Here is a 20,218-nt window from a genome sequence, read left to right as displayed (position 1 = left end):
TGAAATGAAGGTCTCAAGTGTTTTCTCCCCTTAAGATCCAGCATATCTCTGACCCATTAATCCACTGAAGAAGAGATACTCAACTTCCATAATCAGGCAGAGTAATCCTGAGGTTGCCCAACGGGGACATCTCCTGCCGAGCCACTTGTGCATCCCAAGCCCTGGGTGAATACACATGGCCAGGGCCGAAGTGGGTGAGTGGGGGGATTTTTCACCAGTGTTTTTCTGGCAATTCTCAACATTATTTCCCTTCTATTGGTTACACTGGGAGCTCTAATGCAGCTTTAAAAATCCACAGTATTTGGTGTTTAGAAATGCCTATAAGGAACTATAAGGAATCCTGTTAATTCTGCTCGATCTCTCATTGGCTTTTGATACCACTGACCATGGTATCCGCCTGGATTGACTCCGTGGGATGGGTATCAGAGGCACTGTGTTACAGTGGTTCTGTTCCTACCTGCGGGGCCGATTTCAGAGAGTAACATTGGGCGACCATTCCTTGGCCCCCTAGCAGCTGAGCTATGGGGTGCCGTAGGGTACCATCTTGTCTCCAATGTTGTTTAACATGTATATGAAGCCACTGGGAGCAGTCATTAGGGGATTTGGAGCCAAGTGCCATCTGTATGCTGATGACACATAGCTCTATCTCCCTGTGACATTTGAATCAGGAGAGGCTGTGCAAGTACTGGACCAGTGCCTGAACTCAGTGATGGGCTGGATGAGGGCCATCAAACTGAAACGGAATCCTGGCAAGACGGAAGCCCTGTGGGTGAGTGGTTCCCAAGTACAGGAGACAGGCTCACTGCCTGTTCTGGATGGGGTTGCACGCCCTCTGAAAGATCAGGTCCGTAGTTTGGGAGTACTCCTAGATCCATCATTGTTGCTGGAAGCCCAAGTGGCCATGGCAGCTCGGAGTACCTTTTACCAGCTTTGTCTGGTTCGCCAACTACAGCCTCTCCTTGACAGGGGTAGTTTGGCCACAGTGGTACAGGCGCTATTAACCTCAAGACTGGATTACCACAAAGCGCTCTATGTGAGGCTGCCCTTAAGGCTGCTCCGGAAGCTGGAGCTAGTGCAGAATGCAGCAGCTCGGCTGTTGTTGGGAGCTGCCCCTTTTCATCATGTAACTCCTTTGCTAAGGGAACTGCACTGGCTGCCTATTCGCTACCGGGCCAGGTTTAAGGTTTTAGTACTAGGTGCAAAGCCCTAAACAACTTGGGACCAGGATACCCAAGAGAGCACCTTCTCCCTTACCAACTTGCCTGGTCACTGAGGTCATTGGAGGACTTGCTCCTGGTTCCACATGCTGAAGGCTTTTCTCCTGGTAGACTCCAATTGGACCTATGGCCCAATTGGAGTCTACCAGGAGAAAAGCCTTCAGCATGGCAGCTCCCTTTCTTTGGAATTCCCTGCCCCTGGAGGTCAGGCAGGCACCAACACTGCGCTGTTTACGGCACCTCCTAAAAACAGCATTGTTCCAGGAGGCATTTCTTAATTGATCAGTTACAGTTTTTATTGGCATTGTTTTTAAAACAAGTATAATTTTAATGTGGTGTTTTAATCTTTTTATTCTTTTACGGTTTTATCTTTTTTTACTGTTTTATATTTTGTGTTCACTACTCTGAAATCTGTTCTAGCTATGGAGCGGTATATCAGTATTGTAAATAATTAAATACGCCAATCTAGCTAAAATTTCATAAATTCAGTCATTCAACTTCCATTGGCAAGCACCTCTCAGCTATCTGGGGAGCGCCTCTGCACTTTCAGCAATGATCAGATTGTGGAAGAGATACCACAGCTCCTTTCCTCTAGGAAGACTTGGGGGCGGGGGGAGACAAAGGAAGAGTCGTTTCTCTCCCACATGATTGGCCTTTGCAGGAAGGGAAAGTGAGAGAAACCACCTCTTCTTTCCACCCCTAAGTTCTCAGTTAACACTGAACTTCTGCAACAGAACGGTCTGATCAGCAGCCTCACAGCTGGTGCTTCCTGTAAAGTTGAAACCAGCCCTCCTTTCCTTCAAGGAGAAACTAGGGGAGTAGAGGAGGAGAAAGGGGTTCTTTCCTTCCATATTGGCTGCAAATTAACAAGGCTGCATTTGCGTTGGTTTTGCAGAAGCACAAGTAGTGCCTTCCAAATTAACAAGGCTGCAACAGACTTGTGCCCCAATTCAAATGCAAACACGGAACACTGAGTTTCCCTTCCCTGAGTTCTTGCCACAGGGAATAGAGGAGGTCAATGGGCTAGGTAAAACTAGCCAATGTTTGTGGACCCCTAGATAGGGCCTATAATTAAAGAACTCAATGAAAATGTTAACACTGCAGATAAAGGTTAATGGTTAATCCTAAATTCTACTTCCAAGATAATACTGCACAATTTTAGGGCATCCCCAAAACATATGGCCCCTTCATGGATCACTGCCTTGTTGTGGCGAAGGGGCTTGCATAACTCAGTGAAGCCATAAGCTATGCCGTGCAGGGCCACCCAAGACGGACAGGTCATGGCAGAGAGTTCTGACAAAATGTGGTCCACTGGAGAAGGAAATGGCAACCCACTCCAGTATTCTTGCCAAGAAAACCCCATGGAACGTATCACAAGGCTAAAAGAGATGACGCCGGAAGATGAGCCCCTCAGGTCGGAAGGTGTCCAATATGCTACTGGGGAAGAGCAGAGGGTATTTCCAAGTAGCGCCAGAAAGAGTGAAGCGGCTGGGCCAAACCCGAAAGGACACTCAGCTGTGGATGTGTCTGGTGGTGAAAAGAAAATCCAATGCTGTAAAGAACAATATTGTTTAGGAACCTGGAATGTCAGATCAATGAATCAAGGTAAGCTGGAGGTGGTCAAACATGAGATGGCAAGATTGAACATCGACATCTTGGGAATCAGCAAACTAAAATGGACAGGCATGGGCGAATTTAATTCAGGTGACCATCATATCTACTATTGTGGGCAAGAATCCCTTAGAAGAAATGGAGTAGCACTCATAGTCAACAAAAGGGTGGGAAAAGCAGTACTGGGGTACAATCTTAAAAATGATAGAATGATCTCAGTACGAATCCAAGGCAAACCATTCAACATCACAGTAATTCAAGTCTATGCCCCAACCACTGAGGCTGAAGAAGCTGAGGTGGATCGGTTCTATGAAGACCTACAACACCTTCTAGAACTAACACCAAAAAAAGATGTCCTCTTCATCATAGGGGATTGGAATGCTAAAGTAGGAAGTCAAGAAATCACCGGGATGACAGGCAGGCATGGCCTTGGTGTACAAAATGAAGCAGGACAAAAGCTAATAGAGTTTTGCCAAGAGAACATGCTGATCATAGCAAACACTCTTTTCCAACAGCACAAGAGGCGACTCTACACATGGACGTCACCAGATGGTCAATATCGAAATCAGATTGATTATGTCCTTTGCAGCCAAAGATGGAGAAGCTCCATACAGTCAGTAAAACAAGACCTGGAGCTGACTGTGGCTCAGATCATGAGCTGCTTCTTGCAAAATTTCGGCTTAAATTGAAGAACGTTGGGAAAACCACTAAACCGTTCAGGTATGGCTTAAATCATATCCCTGATGAATATACAGTGGAGGTGAGGAATAGATTTCAGGGATTAGACCTGATAGACAGAGTGCCTGAGGAACTATGGACGGAGGTCCGTAACATTGTTCAGGAGGCAGCAACTCAATCCATCCCAAAGAAAAAGAAATGCAAGAAAGCAAAGTGGCTGTCTGATGAGGCTTTACAAGTAGCTCACGAAAGAAGGGAAGCGAAAAGCAAGGGAGAAAGGGGAAGATATACCCAACTGAATGCAGAGTTCCAGAGAATAGCAAGGAGAGACAAGAAGGCCTTCTTAAATGAACAATGCAAAGAAATCGAGGAAAACAACAGAATGGGAAAGACTAGAGATCTCTTCAAGAAAATTGGAGATCTCAAGGGAACGTTTTGTGCCAAGACGGGCATGATAAAGGACAAAGGCAGGGACCTAACAGAAGCAGATGAGATTAAGAAGAGGTGGCAAGAATACACAGAAGAACTATACAGGAAAGATCTGAATGTCCCTGATAGCCATGATAGTGCGGTCACTGAACTTGAGCCGGACATCCTAGAGAGTGAAGTCAAGTGGGCCTTAGGAAGCATTAGTAACAACAAAGCTAGCGGAGATGACAGTATTCCAGCCGAGCTATTTAAAATCCTAAAAGATGATGCTGTTAAAGTGCTGCATTCAATATGCCAACAAATCTGGAACACTCAACAGTGGCCACAAGACTGGAAAAGGTCAGTTTACATTCCAATTCCAAAGAAGGGCAACGCCAAAGAGTGTTCAAACTACCGCACAATTGCACTCATTTCACATGCCAGCAAGGTGATGCTCAAAATCCTACAAGCTAGGCTTCAGCAGTATGCGAACCGAGAACTACCGGAAGTACAAGCTGGGTTTCGAAGAGGCAGAGGAACTAGAGATCAAATCGCCAACATTCGCTGCATCATGGAGAAAGCAAGAGAATTCCAGAAAAACGTCTATTTCTGCTTCATTGACTATGCTAAAGCCTTTGATTGTGTGGATCACAACAAAATGTGGCAAATTCTGAAAGTGATGGGAGTACCAGACCACCTTACCTGTCTCCTGAGAAACCTGTACGAGGGTCAAGAAGCAACAGTAAGAACCAGACATGGAACAACCGATTGGTTCAAAATTGGGAAAGGAGTACGACAAGGCTGCATATTGTCACCCTGCTTATTTAACTTATATGCAGAGTACATCATGAGAAATGCCGGGTTGGATGAATCAGAGGTCGGAATTAAGATTGCTGGGAGAATTATCAACAATCTCCGATATGCAGACGATACCACCCTAATGGCAGAAAGCGAAGAGGATCTCAAGAGCCTCTTGTTGAGGGTGAAAGAGGAGAGTGCAAAAGCTGGTTTGAAACTCAACATTAAAAAAACTAAGATCATGGCATCTGGCCCCATCACTTCCTGGCATATAGAAGGGGAAGAAATGGAAGCAGTGACAGATTTTACTTTCTTGGGCTCCAAGATCACCGCAGACGGTGACTGTAGCCATGAAATTAAAAGACGCTTGCTCCTTGGGAGGAAAGCTATGGCCAACCTAGACAGCATAGTAAGAAGCAGAGACATCACCTTGCCGACAAAGGTCCGTCTAATCAAAGCTATGGTTTTCCCAGTAGTAACGTATGGCTGTGAGAGCTGGACTATAAGGAAGGCTGAGCGCCGAAGAATTGATGCCTTTGAACTGTGGTGCTGGAGAAGACTCTTACGAGTCCCCTGGACTGCAAGGAGGTCAAATCAGTCCATCCTAAAGGAAATCAACCCTGAGTGCTCATTGGAAGGACAGATACTGAAGCTGAAGCTCCAATATTTTGGCCACCTAATGCGAAGAGAAAACTCCCTGGAAAAGACCCTGATGCTGGGAAAGACTGAAGGCAAAAGGAGAAGGGGACGGCAGAGGATGAGATGGCTAGATAGCATCACCGATGCAATGAATATGAACTTGAGCACACTCCGGGAGAGAGCGCAGGACAGGAAGGCCTGGCGTGCTATGGTCCATGGGGTCACGAAGAGTCGGACACGACTGAACGACTGAACAACAACAAAACATATGGACAAGATTAGTACCATGTTTACGACAGCATTAACATTCACGAAGTCCCAGATGGTGAGATTAGTGAGATTTAGATGTGGGTTAACGTTGCAGACGTAATAGATTTGAATGCATTCTGCCACTGAATTTTGTCAGAGTGGAATGCTCAGGTCCAGATTCCATTTTTAAGGAAGCTGTAGATAATTACAGAATTCCTCAGGAGCATCTTGGTTGACTGATCTCAGATATCCTACAAACCTCAGGGTCAAAGCAGTACTTCAGTTGAATATATTGCCAGCTTGCCCCATCTGGGAGGCCAAATCCAGACTGCAGAAGGTGAAAATGTTTATAATTGCCATCATGGATAATCAATTGGAATAGAGACTTCCGAACTATACATTTGATGATATTGAACAGAACCAACTATGGAATTTCTTGAGCAGGTTCAAGGAGCCAGTGTCTGCTGCTGAAGAACAAGAAGGCTCAGCAATGAAGTCATAGGTTTTGGAGGGTAAAGATGCAATCCTATGCATGTCTGGACAGAAAGAAGTCCTACAATTCCCAGCATGCCCCAACCAGCATGGCTGGCTGCGGGGGTGCTGGGAGTTGTAGGACCTTTTTCTGTCTAAACATGCATAGGATTGTGCCCTAAATCTACTTTTATTTATTTATATCTTACCTTTCTGTTAAAAAATGGCACTCAAGGTAGCTAAAAAAAAATCCAGATTAGAGACATAATCTTAATTGAAACATAACATAAAAACACATAGATTAAAAACACAATTCAAAACACAATGGTGAAGAAATTAAGCAGCACCAACCGATTTAAAGCTCCTTTGTTGTTACCTGAGGTTTCCTATATGCAATCCTGTTTTTGCTCAAATAAATGACCTGAACAGAAAATCAAGTTTAACACAACCATTTCTGGAGGATATGCCATGGGATTTGAGTACTGTTTCTTCTCCAGACCTCAGTCTATCTTTAGACATGCAAGAGTCTCAATTACCAGGTTAAGTGCAATCCAGAAGACTCAGGCCATTTCACATTACAACAATGGTATACTGATGGTATTTCAAGCAATATGCTAACTCGAAATAAATCTATGTAATAACTCTTTACACAAACAACTCATTGTTATCAATTTTCTGCTTCATATATATAATGCCTAAAAAATCAGAATAGAATTGCCACATGCAGTTTTGGTTGATATATACGTGGAGTTCAACAAGTCCTAATTTCAAGTAAGTGTACATGATAGGGTTGCAGCCAAAGCTTCAAAAGTTATATAAAGATTTTCAACAAACCCATTCTAAACAAAGCCATCTAAACATACCTTGCTTACTTCTTTTAAAGCTCGTTTGCAAACTTCATATTTTGGTGAATCTTTAGGTGTTTTCTGGCAAATAGTCTGAAACAAAGAATCAGCCTTTTTAGAGATATTTAAAGATATTTAGGGTACAATCCTATTGAGATAGATGGTCACCTCTGACTTCCTCTGAAGTCAGAGGCAGCCGCCTATCCAATGCGGGGTGGCTGAAGCACGAAGAAAGGGATTCCTTCTGTACTCTGGCTGCCCTGCAGTTTTCCTCAGATGCCTGATTTTGGGCATCTAAGCATGGCTTTGGGGATGGGGAGGGAACGGGGCTGAAGACAGCATAGAAAGCTGTCTAAAACAGCTTCCATGGTCTCCTCCCTGCCCCTGGGAACACCCCCTTTTCGTGCTCCATGTTATGGGCACGGACAGGCATAGAGGGGCAGCCACTGCGGTTCTCTCCACCCCGGCTACAAAGGGGAGGGGGCACGGAGCATGGTTTCCCAGCCTCAAGCTCGGAGCACTGTCTATGAGCTTGGAGCTGAGAAACTGAAACATCTTATTTCCCTCAGACACTGTCTAGGGGACATAGGATTGCTCTCCTAGAAATTTTATTAGCTTGTTGAATAGAAAGATCATGAACACGGCATTTAATACCGCAGATCTGAAATACATCATGAATCTGCTACTTTCTTAAATTATGAGGAACGACCAGAGCACCAAAGAGCATATGCTGAAGTGTGATGTTATTTCCTTCAGAAAGGACTATTCATCTGAATGACAATCCCAAAATTTGGTGCCAGCTCTAGATGGGAGGAATTATCATTTTGATCCACCACATCTAATGAGGAGTCCTTGGTCAATAACCAATAGTGTCATTCTGCAAACTCAAATAGCACTACAGGAGCACCACTGAATCTTTGCATTGTGCAAGCGGTTGCCCATTACATTTGCACGAACAGCTGTGCAAGCAGTTGCATAAGTGGTTGCACAATGGGTTGCACAAGAGTAATGTACAACTGCTTGCACAACCGCACTTGTGCAAATCTAACTTTAGTTGGATTCTCCTCTTGCGCATAGTTCAGAACCTAGTTTCTGCTAGTGCAATGCCATTTATGCAAACGGAATGACACAGCTGGATACTGCTCCCTGAAACCCATTTTCAGTTATATCTAATACTTCTTTCGCCTCTTTTCTATTTCTAGACCGAAGAGCACCCAGCCCAGGTTCAGTTCTAACAAGAAACTGATCATAAAGTTTTAATTCAGGTGTGAGAGCTTCTTAGATATTTACATCAAACAGAAGATGCAATCCAACATTTTCTCTTTTTGAGAAGCACCATAAAAATAAAAGGAGTCTGATCATTACATCAACATTTTATAGACTTATAAAAACAAAGCAGCACCAAAACAAACATCCTGCACTGATATGTTTCTAATGACGAGGGAAGCGTAGTATGTTGTTTTTGGAAAAAGAAGCCAAAGCACTATAAAACGCTTCCATGGTAATATGTTGTTTTTACAGTCGGAATGTAATAAAGAGAATAATTGTTCCTGAATTGCTGGCTCAAAGACATGATCAAAATTAATTACAATAAAAACGTCTTAATGAATAACAGAGCTAGCGTAGTTCACTAAAGCTATGATGACAAAAGATACATGTCTATCTCCCAGGAAACTCACTGGGTGGCCCTGAGCAACTCAGATCCTCTCAGTTTAGATTTTACCTTTTTGTTTATTAATGTGTTATTTTGTTAAGTAATTTATGTTAACATTATTTTATTAATCAATTGTTAAACAGGAATTATAATCGGGTTTTAAAGTAAAAAGAACAAACTTTGTAAAACACTTCGATGATTTAAAACAGAAATGGGGTATCTTTTTCTCTCAAGAGACACATTCCCTTGGGGGTAATTTGTTGTGGGGGTCACATGCTAATGTTAGGTGGGGCCACACCTTTCCCCTTTTTCTACCAATCCCTTCACTCTCACTCATGCTCTTTCTCTGTCTGTGCCACCTCCTGTTCTCTCTCTCTTTGACACCCCTACTTTTCACTCTTTCTGACACCCCCTTTTGTCTCACTTCCTCCAACAATAACATGCCTGAGCAAGGAGACATAGGATACAACAGCCTTCCCCAACCTAGTACCCTCCGGGTGTGTTGGAACTAAAATTCCCATCATCCCCAGCCCCTAGGGAAGGCTGCGATACTACAATTCAGACCTTTCCAAATTATTGTGCACAGTGCAATGTACAGTACTGTCCAAAAGCCATAATATTGTAGTAGGGAAATTCTTTTTAACAATGAAGTTGTTCATATGGACCCTGGACAACCCAGAAGAAAAAGTGAGCTGAAGTGGTGATGGCAACCAAAGGATAATTTTGAAAACCAGCCCTATATATCTAAACTCTCACATGAATATGAGACAAAGAGTTAAATATATGCTGTTCTTACATCCATCAGCAGAGGAAGTCGTGTAACCCTTTGCATTGGGAGAATGAGAAAAGAAATCATAGGTAGGTTCCTGCACTCTTCTTGGGACTCAATCCTTGACAGTACTTCCTTGAAGGTTGGATTGGTAGCTCTAATAAAAACAATAATTATTTTAATAATTCTAATAATTATTTCATTTTTTAAAATAGCACTAATGCAGACATTAATTAAGAATTTAATAAAGTGCATTTTTGTGAGAAACACATTAAGTTTGTCAGGTGCTTTCCTGGAAACTATGCCTATACCTTTCAATTTAAAGTTTAAATATACAAAAACACAAAGGGAGTGTTTGGACAATCATATCTCAGATGAATACACCTTTTGCTTGTGCTCCTTCACTCACGTGAGCAAATAAACCAGGAAGTCTTCCATTCAGTTGGCTTAATATCCTGACTTATGCTGAAGCTGTTAGCCACAATTTTTTACTTCAGACAAAACTGTAGTAAATGGAAGACTTCCTAGTTTGTTTGCTCCTACCACAAAGGCTTGTTCATATCTTATCTTATTAAGACAATATAGAATTGTCCTAAAATGGCCATTGTGAAGCTACAGCCACTGCTTCATCCATCAAGCTGCTCTTACCTACTATGGGGCAAAACAGGGTTCATAGAAGCAAACTTCATTTTCCTGTAATCACAGAATCATAGGGTTGGAAGGAGCCTACAAGACCATCGAGTCCAACCCCCTGCTCAAGGCAGGAAGCCTGATTCCCAGGCAGTCTCCCATCCAAGTACTAACCAGGGCTGACCCTGCTTAGCTTCCTAGATGAGATGAGATCAGGCACATCCAGCGTTCACAGCATGCTAGGGGAGAGACAGGGTGGGCAAGGACCAGTAAAAAAATGGGGTGGGAGGTGCAGCAGCTGCAACTTCATTCAGTGCCTCAGAGCATTTAAAATACAGAGGTGTCATTTGCCAATGAGGAACTCATGACTAAATAGAACCATTCCCTCAAACATCCACTAGCAGCCCTTCTCCAAGTGCCTTCCTTATGGGAAGTACATTGTATATCTATAAAAGAGAGGGCTTTTTCAGTGGTGGCACCACAACTTTGGAACACCTTCCCAAAAGAAGTATGTCTGGCACCAAAATTACCATCATTTCAGCACCAGATTTAGACTTCTGGTATTTGCCAAGGCGTTTTAACTGGTAATGTTGCCTCTGCAAGCTTGTGGTTTTATTTGCCTTTTTTGTTTTTTAAATTGTTACTGATGTTTATTGTACTATATTTATATTGGCAGATTAATTTTATTTATGTGTCGTACCTCACCTTGAAATCCATTTAGATGAAGAGCAGTTTATAAAATGTGAAATGAATAAAAAGCACAAGACATCACTTGAGCAGAACCAAGATCTCACTGTAGTGTAGTTAGTCTCTCTTTGTTAATCTGGTTCAACTAAACATGATTTTAAGAAGCAAGCATATACAATAATTAGTTGTGCAAATAAGAACTTATCCATTTCTGTTGCTGGCAATTCCAATAGTGTTAAAATGGCTTTGTTAAAATATAAATTGTAGCTGCCATTACTTACAGTAGTTTCTGGAGTGTGCGCTGCTGGTAGACTTCATTTGTGCAATATTTCACATAAGGGTCAAAGGTTGACGCAGTATGCTTTTCTACAATATCACTGATATCGTCTATTAAGATGTTATTCTGATGCCTTGCTTCAAGCTCTCTAAAGAATCTGAAGTGGAAGAGAACAAATTTACCAAACATATTCATCATGGGTTGTTATCTGAAAGGCTAAGAGGTCTTCAATTAACTTCATAACCAAATAACTATATTATTTATTATAACACTGCACAGCAATAACTTGAAGAGTCTATGAATTTTGTGTCAAAGAAGAGCCTTGACCCGTCCCTTTGTCAGAGCTGAAACAAATTGAATCTTGAAGTATGCCTTCATTTCAGAACAAATGCAAACCTGAACTGAATAGAACCCATTTGTTCCATTTGAGGTGGGTGCTTACCTGTCTCTGGTAGCAGCAGAAGGTAAAAACAGTGTTTGCTCCTAGCAGCTGCAATGCTACCTCCACCTCCAAGAATGCCCTAGATATTGCATTGTTACTACATTCTTATGAATGGAGAGCAACTGAAGAAGCCAAAATCTCCAGTTCTCGAGTGCAGCATCTGAAGGCTACCCCTGAAAGCTTCCCCCCACCCCAATTTTGCCACGTTCCAGCAATCTGCCGCAGAGTTATTGCTCCCACCCTGTTTTTCCCCACGCGTGCATTTTTGCCTATTGCTTCAACCCCCCCCCCATTTCTCCTTCTCCTTCTCCCTCTTCGCAATGAGAAGCTCCCATGAACCCAAAAGATGAAATAAAGTGACAAAGTGGAGAGGGGATTTTACAGAACAATGGAGAAAGGACTTTACATCAGAGAAACTACAGGACATCAAAGAAGCACAATATCATAATAGTGATTTCAGAGAGCACTGGAGAAGCGAAAGAGCAAAGTAACTAGGGCGAGTTACTAAAGTCAGATTTAACCCTTTCACTGCAGAGGTGCGAGATTTATTTCTTACTTCCAAGTAAACATACACAGGAGGGGATATATTAAAGATTAAAAGCAGGCTAGCTAAGGTGAAAAAGTGTCCCCACTACTGCAGTAATGTGAGGGGTCGGTGCTGCACTCCTCGGGATTTTTTCAATGGGAAAAACTACTTCCTTTGGAGAAACAAGAGGGAAAGGGGCATTCCACCCCCTTGACTACGTCATTGCCAGGTCACAGAGACACGCCCAGGATTTAATGCAGGGGGGGGCATGGCACACTATGGTAAAACTGCCAGGGAGCCGCTTTCAGTGAAAACGTCAGAGTAAAAGGAATTTCAGAAAATGCAGCTTTTCAAGAGGGAAGCGGTTGGTTGGCGACAGATTGGTGACAACGTCATCTGTCACAAAGGAACTCAAACTGCTCTAATTTCATACTAAATTGCTCATGAAGAGAGCCCCCTGGAATGACCCACAAGCCTTGGGCTTGTGCACTCCCCCTCCTTCCCCCTCGCATCCAGGAGAAGAACTGCTACTGTATTTAGATTCACTTTCCACAAATCCTGGCTTGTAGTTGAAGCAGAAATAAGGGTTAAAATAATTTCTCTGGTTAATTCAACAAGCCCCTTGATTTCAAACTGGCTTATTTGTAAATTGACCAGAGTTTGTGTTAAACCACAATCTCTGTTTCCTACATAACAAGCCAAGATTCATGGAAAGTGAAGATGCAGAAGTACATCCCCTGTCCACAAGCATGCATATAGCACTAAACCATGGTTAGCGTTACATATGAACCAGCTCATTATGTTCAGTTCATTAGTTTCCACTATTTCTGTGAAAGGAACTGTGAATCACATTCTGGGCACACAAGGAGCTTTTTCTACATTTATTCCTATTATTTCCTTGAAAATATACTGCTATTGCAAGGAAAGGTTCGATTTGTTGCATCATCATATTCTAATATTTTAACCATTTGATTAAAAGTAATGCAGGGAGCAATCCTTTGGCCACTAGCCAGTGGCTAGATGGCCACAAGATATCAGGTTTTCTGGGAACTGACCTCAGACCCTGCGCTCTGAGGTTGGTTGCCGGAGAACTGACCTCCCCACACTTCTGCGCTGCCTCTGCCCCATCCTCCGCACTCGCAAGAGGAGTGTGGAACGGCCAAAAAGGGGCATTCCAGGGGGTGTTCTGGGGTGGGGAGGGTAGAAATGCCTGTACGCCACATCCAATGTGGCATACAGCAGCCTTCTCCCCCACTCAGTCCTCCCGCAGCTAGACAGCTGCAATTGCCTGTCTAGCCGAAAATGCAGGCAGGACGAACATGGAGGGAACGATCCCCTCCGTGCTTCTCCTGACCTGCTTTGGATAGGCGGTTGCCTCCGAGTTTGGAGGCAGATGCCTATCTGAATAGGATTGCGCCCTAAATTACTTAAATAGGGAGAAACCAGGTGTACACATCTTGTGGCACACCAAGAAAATTGTTACCTACCAGGGACTTAGTAATGATAACCTCCTGTTTCTGCCACCCAGGACTGCGAACACAAATGTGTTGTCAAGCACAAACAGGGTGGTGGGTTACATTTGTTTTATTTATTTATTTGATTTATACCCCACCTTTCTACCCCCCAAAAATGGCACTGAAGGAGGCTTTCTGCGGGGTATACATATCCAGATATTAGAAATTCCAAAAGAAGAAAATAAATTCTTTTCAGTTCTACAGTGACATGTCATTTCCACTGCCATGGTAGAATGGACTTCTCATTATGGGAAGCTGCCTGAGTAACAAAGGATCAAAGCTGTCATTTAAATGAGAGCAGTTGTTGATGCAGCATTTCTTGTTGACCCAGCTCCTGCCCTCAGTCTTGCAACCTGCCAAAAGAGTTTCCACCGCCACCCCAGAGATGAAACTGTTCTACACCCAGTTTCTGGATGTAGAATGCATTTCCTGGATCGAAGGAAACGACTGGAAGTTTTCAACAATCCTCTGCCAATTATTGTATTGGCAAAAACGTTCTAACGCTGAAAAATAAATTAGTTCTTTCCTGGAAAAGACAGAACTATTGCACTACTTCCCTTTTTACACTGTAACTATAATGTACAACTATGCTGGGTATTAAATTATGTGATGCCTTCAGGGAATTATGTGATGGCTTCCAGTCTGTACTTGCATAATTTTATGGAGCTCTATTTTAGCAAATATTTGTCTGCTGCTCTTACTTCAGTGTCAATGCTGATGTTTTATACTATTTTAATATTATTTTAATCATTTGAACTTTTGTTTTTTTATATTTCATTATTGTATATGTAAGCTATCTTGTATGGGTATATACTCTGAAAGGCGGTGGTGGTGGTAATCTATTACATAAAAAATAGTAAGTCTGTAGGATGTAGAGATTAGGAGGGAAAACACAAGGTAAGTTCCTTTGCTATTAAAACTGTTTGGTACAGACAGACATTAGCAATACGTATCAAGCCATACATTCAAAGTTTAAAACTGCGGATTCATATATTTCTTCCCAACAATATCAACTGCTTAGTTGAGGATTAGATATTGTAATAATCCCCATGGGATGCTGACTTCAAAACCGGGTCTGAAGCCCCATTAACAATATTGTAATGAATTTATAAATTAGTACCATCCCTGTTTAATGTTTAATGGGGAACTGAAAGCAAGTCCTGAATGCACTTCAGTGTTAGTAAGCTCTGAACTAATCCTGATGGGTTCCAGCAATCACTCTGACACATAGGTAGAAACAACAGGTTATTTTATGGTGTGGGTAAAACAGTGAAATGCTGGCTAGGGAATGCAGGGAGTTGTAGGACTTTTTTCTGTCTAAACATGCATAGGATTGCGACCTTAGAGGGTGTCACACACAAAAGGAATGGATCCACAGTATAAGTTTGTCAGTTGAACAGTAGGCCTACACAGCTTTAACATTATTTATTTCACGTGTACCCAGCCTTTCTACCAAGAAAAATGGCACACAAAACAGCTTATAATCACAAATAAAACTTGATTAAAACAATAAAATAAATGCATTAAAACAATTAAAAATACAACAATAACAGAATAAAAACAACATCCAAACCAACAAACCCGCTTACATGCCAAAGGCCTGCTTGAATAAAAAGGTCTTTGCCTGCAGGCGGAAGAACAGAGAGGGAGCAAACCTAGCCTCCCTTGACAGGGGGTTTCACAGCCTGGGAGCGGCCACCAAGAAGGCCCTCCTTCATGTCGCCACCAAGCGCACCTCTGAAGGCAGTGACCTCAAAAGAAGGGCCCCTCCCAAAGACATTAAGACCATATGGGAGAAGGCAGTCTTTCAGGTAGCCTTGATTCCAAGCCATATAGGGCTTAGAGATCATCACCAGCACTTGGAATTCTGCCCATTAGGAATTCTGAATTCTGTACATTAGGCCTTCCTATTTCAGGGCTTTCCCCCAACAGTCTAGAGTTCAGTTTTGTTCCAAAGTGCCAAAAAGGATCTTCGTCTTTGACTCTGACTTCCCACTGGTGCTTCAGCAGTCCACACAGACCTGCTCTTAAGCTGTAGCCTTTTCTCTCTGACCCAGTTCACACATAACAATGGCAAATTGTGGGTTAATTAAATTAATTAATTAAATTAACCCACAATTTCCTGCAGTGCATGCTAGGTGCATTCCATGGCCATTTTGCATATTCAACCTTCAATCAGGCTGATCAGAGGATGCTACATGATGTCTGAATCTGGACACTATAGGTGAATTGTGGGTTAAACAACTCACAGTTAACCTACAATTAGTTAACCCATGATCTGCTGCAATTTCGAGTGAATGGGTCCACTGTGTCAGTGTCTCTCCCTCTCTGTAACTATGTATATGTGATAATACTGATGGACTGCTAATCAATTGTTTTAAATTTTGTGTGGAATAGTGGTACTTATGTTAACATTTTGCCATTTTTTTACACACGTAATTTTCCTTAAACCTATTCTGTGTTGTTGTTTTTTAGTGGTTAAGGACAGAACCGTTTTCCTGGTGTTTGCTTTTTTGACTCAGCCAGTGTTAACATATTGGGCTAAAAATGTCCCATTGGGCTAAAAAATGCTCCATAATACAAGTAAGTCAAGTTAAGTACGCTTCTTTAGCCACACATGACTTTGCTTTGGGGATATTTCATTACCACAGATGACATCTGAATACAGCTTGGGGAAGTAAAATTCCCCCCCCCCCCTCCATTATGTGCATTCTTTGGTTTTATTCCATCTAGGTTTACTATCCACTGATATCTAGACATTACAATGATTGTCAAATATGAATGAAATCTTTATGTAATGTTATAACATCACACTTAATCTAACTGAGATTTTACTTGGTATTATGCTCAATTTATGAATGTTCAATTTATGAGACCACAGCGGTGTTATTTTTAAAAGGGAGGAAATAAAACATGAAAAAGGTACCAAGTAGCTACTAAATTTTCCACCTTGAATAAAGCAGCGCTTCAAATTCCCCCCACTCATCTATAAATATTTTACACACTAAAAACATGGAAAAAGCAAGAGATTTTCTGAACTTTGTTCCCGACAGTAGGCCACTGGAGGTAGAGCCAGTTTCCATAACAATATTTTCTTTGCCATGTGACAAAAGCTTTTATTTTGTGTCACCTGCTCATTTTCCAAACCTAATCCTCACTGAAAGAACCTTGATAAGACATAATGACCTTTTCTCAATACACCTTTGTACATTCCTTGAAACATTTTCAAGGGAGGCTTAATATTACAAGTCAGAAACATTAGTAAACAACTAAAATGACAAGTTTTAAATTCTCTGTCTTAAGGCAAGCCAGATACTTTCTTTCACATGCTGGCAATTTCACACAAATTTATTTATTTATTTCATTTCATTTCTATACCGCCCAATAGCCGAAGCTCTCTGACACACAAACACACATGCACCCCCCCACCCCAAATGTCTTACCATCGTTATGCCCTGAAATGAATAATGTATTCTAAAATGTATATTCAAAGGCTCTGCTAATACTTACCAAGTGGAGAGAAGCATGAATAGGTAACCTATTAGTCTTTAAAGAAACTGATGAAATATTTAACAGGGACGTAGTTACAAATCTGAACTGGACCTACAGGAATGCCATCAGGGAAAATATTACCTGAAGTCTGTGGCAATTTTAAACTGTCTCCACAAAGTGATTCTGTGTGTGCATTTTCTCCCAACACACTTTGACTTCAAAATATATAGTACTTCAATAAAAGCTATCGATTTAATAAAACTTCTCAGGCCAAACCTGTCATTTCTTAGAGATAAAAAAAAGATCAACTACTCTGAAAGGCACAAATACAGAATTCATGCACCAGAATTGGCTTATCTACCCACTCTGTTAAACGTGTTCCTACATGGGCCTGAAACACAAACTTCAAGATTCTCTGCACATCTTTTTTTTTTTTTACAGTGGTGTATGGCGGATTTAGGACTAGAGAAGGCATCATGAACTTTTTAAAACACAGTGCTACACTGCCACAATTTAATAAGCACTGGCAGATTGCCAGCACTGGAGACTTCCCCAAGAAACTCATATAGGCCATTTCGTGTGTTTAGAAATATAAATCTTTTTGCCACTACAAGGACTCGGAATACACACACACGTATATAAAATAATTCTGTGGGCAGAAAGGACTATTAACGAGTCAGAATTCCTTACAAAAATCTTTACTGACAAAAAAAGGATGTCTACAGTTAACACAATCAGCCAAGTTGATGTATTAAGAGAACTGAAACCTGAATATTCACAAAACAGGCTTTCGAAATGTATTATAACATAACACTGGATAGACTCTAGCCTTAGTCGGGCATTCGTCATGTATGTAAAGTAGCCACACGAGGAAGGGGAGTGAGCCAGCCCCACCTCCTCCTTGCATGCTTCTGTCATCCTCTACTCATGAAGGGCGACTTTCTGAAGAGGAGAACCTCCTGTATCCACGGAAGCTCTCAACGCAATTCAGAATGCTGGAAAATCTGCATTTAAAATCACATGGAAAGCCTCCACAGATACGGGAGGCTCTTCTCTTCAGAAAGTCGCCCTCCACAAGCAGAGGACAATAGAAACGTGTGAAGAGGGGGGCAGAGATAGCACATCCCCTCTCTTCACATGTTTATTCTACACACATAAGGAATGCCTAAATAGGGCTTCTGTGGGTTGGGAACTGGGTACGAAGTGGTAACGGTAGGTTTGCTGTTACCGGTAGGACTGTTTCCTGAAAGTAGTTTCGGGAGACTGCTATTTGGCCCCATGGCATCTCTACAGTGGGATTCCACAGGTTTCCATCTTGTCCCCATATGTTTTAATATTTTTACGAAGCAGCTCATATGTGAGGGAATTGCCTCTCAGGGATGGGAATCAACTGCACCAGCTTTCGGGCTGGCAGAGTTTCTGGCTCTGGGCGATGAGGGTCAGGATAACGAGGGAGCCTAGGATCCTGCAGAATCTTCGCCACCTCGATATACCCCTAAGCTGTCCTGTTTTTGGCCCAACTGCTGTGGAGCACCACCAGCTGAACAACCATGGTGGTAGAAAGCTCCACCACTGTGCAGGGAGGACCTCTGGCAGCAGTCCTCCCTCTCCATGAGTGGACCTGACCAGTGGAGAGGGAAATCTGCATCATCCAATGGCCCCTTGCCCAACCTGACAGGGAGCATAGCATTGTTCCCTAAAACACTAAGGCCAACCTAAACATGAAACAGGAAGATCTGTGACTGAATGTCTCATTTTTGTGTATATGTATTTTTAAAGGCAAAAATAACCACTGGAAAAGGAATGTGAAAGAGACTGAGCTGCAGTGTTGCGGGAAGAGGGCTAAGCCGTTCCTTCATGCCATTTTCCCAATTTTACACACACACACACACAGAATGAGAGAGAGAGAGAGAGAGACTGCCATTTCTTCCAGCATGAGTTTCACATTTTCTGATGAAACTAACTCATGCAGTTTATATGCTAGGCAAAAAATGAATGCAACATGGGACTCTGCATGATATTTGTATCGGTCTCATTCTTTGAATGTAGGAACTAATAAACAAAATCACATTACAGCCAAGGGAAAGGAAGTACGAAAATAGTATTTCAATACAATAAAACAAAAATTATATAGTGGAGCTTATTATTCAGATGACAGGCTTTCCCTTTCCAAGTGTAAGGATTGGGGGCAGAGGGCAGAGAGAACTTGACTTCAGAGAATGCATGTCTGAAGGTGGTCATTTGCCGAGTCAAATTACTTCCCTTTAAATTCCTCCCTTCCCTCCCCCTCCCAATTCTTTCTTCCAAAAACAAATGCATTCATGTGTATATGTACAAAAGAAACTTGTTGTTGTCTCTAAAGACAATCCTTGCAGATTCAGCACTAATTTCTTCACTCAGAATGGCAGAAGACTTGGGGGGTGTTGGGGGAAAGAAGATGAAATGAGTCCTCACCATTGCTGAAACATCATGTACATATTTCTATTCTACTGTACATCCTTTGAACTGTGAGGAGTATATTGTCTCAAAGTTTATAAAGATCTCAGTAGAGAAAGGAATTAGGCTCAGGGGGTGCCCCACTGAGCTTACCTACACTCCAACCAAATTCTGTCTTTTGGTCTTAGGCGGAATCAAAGCAAGCAGCAGGCCACTTGCATCACTTCAGTTTAACCCGCAAATCCAGTGGAAGAAGACTTGCATCTGTGCATTATTCTCTGCTGCCAAGATTATATGACAGCATTGGGACAACTTGGGAGGATGCAGAAGGTCATTTTTAAAACAACAACAGCACAATTTTCTTGCAAATCTCAGGAATCCCCCTGTAGCATAGAGTAGCCCCCTCTGACCACGTGGCATTCAGAAACTGACTCAATGCTAGCACTCTTCAAATATCTGAAATGCTGTCACAAAGAAGAGGGCAAATACTTGTCCCCTGCTGCACCAGAGGGCAGAGCTAGATCTAATGTGCCAAAGTTACAGGAGGTTACATTTCGATTAAACATTAGGAGAAATGGTCCAATTACCTAGGGGGGTGGATGGACTCTCCCTCACTAGAGGTCTTTAAGCAGAGGATGAACAGCCATCTGTTGGGGATTAGCTTTGGATTTCCTCCACTGAGCAAAGGGGTTGGACTAGATGGCAAATAAGGCGCCTTCCAATTCTAAGATTCTACCCTTCTCCCATATTGTTGCCTGGCACATCTATATGTGACATACCTTATTTGAAAATTAGGGAAGTCACTGGATAGCTTTTTAAAATTTTAAAAAATGAAGCCAGAATGTCTGTCTCAGGTGTAAAAGTTTAATTTAGGT

At 42.2% G+C, this 20,218-nt stretch overlaps 1 protein-coding gene across 2 annotated transcripts in view; it reads right to left on the bottom strand.

Annotated features, from left to right (window-relative positions):
* The window catches only part of ARHGEF26 (Rho guanine nucleotide exchange factor 26), a 95,229-nt gene that overhangs the window by 31,908 nt on the left and 43,103 nt on the right, over positions 1-20,218 (bottom strand). For both annotated transcript variants that reach the window (XM_084847305.1, XM_084847304.1), the window contains exons 7-9: positions 10,938-11,090; positions 9,367-9,496; positions 6,935-7,009 (exon numbers count right to left, since the gene is read on the bottom strand). In XM_084847305.1, the coding sequence (XP_084703431.1) occupies positions 6,935-7,009; positions 9,367-9,496; positions 10,938-11,090 (358 nt within the window). The remainder of the gene's footprint in view (positions 1-6,934; positions 7,010-9,366; positions 9,497-10,937; positions 11,091-20,218) is intronic.

This window comes from Heloderma suspectum, chromosome 3, assembly GCF_057233095.1.
Source record: "Heloderma suspectum isolate Gila_16-S chromosome 3, 16-S_ref, whole genome shotgun sequence".
NCBI lineage: Eukaryota > Metazoa > Chordata > Lepidosauria > Squamata > Helodermatidae > Heloderma > Heloderma suspectum.
Note: the sequence above shows the minus strand (reverse complement) of the source record. Positions and strands in the feature narration are given on the sequence as shown.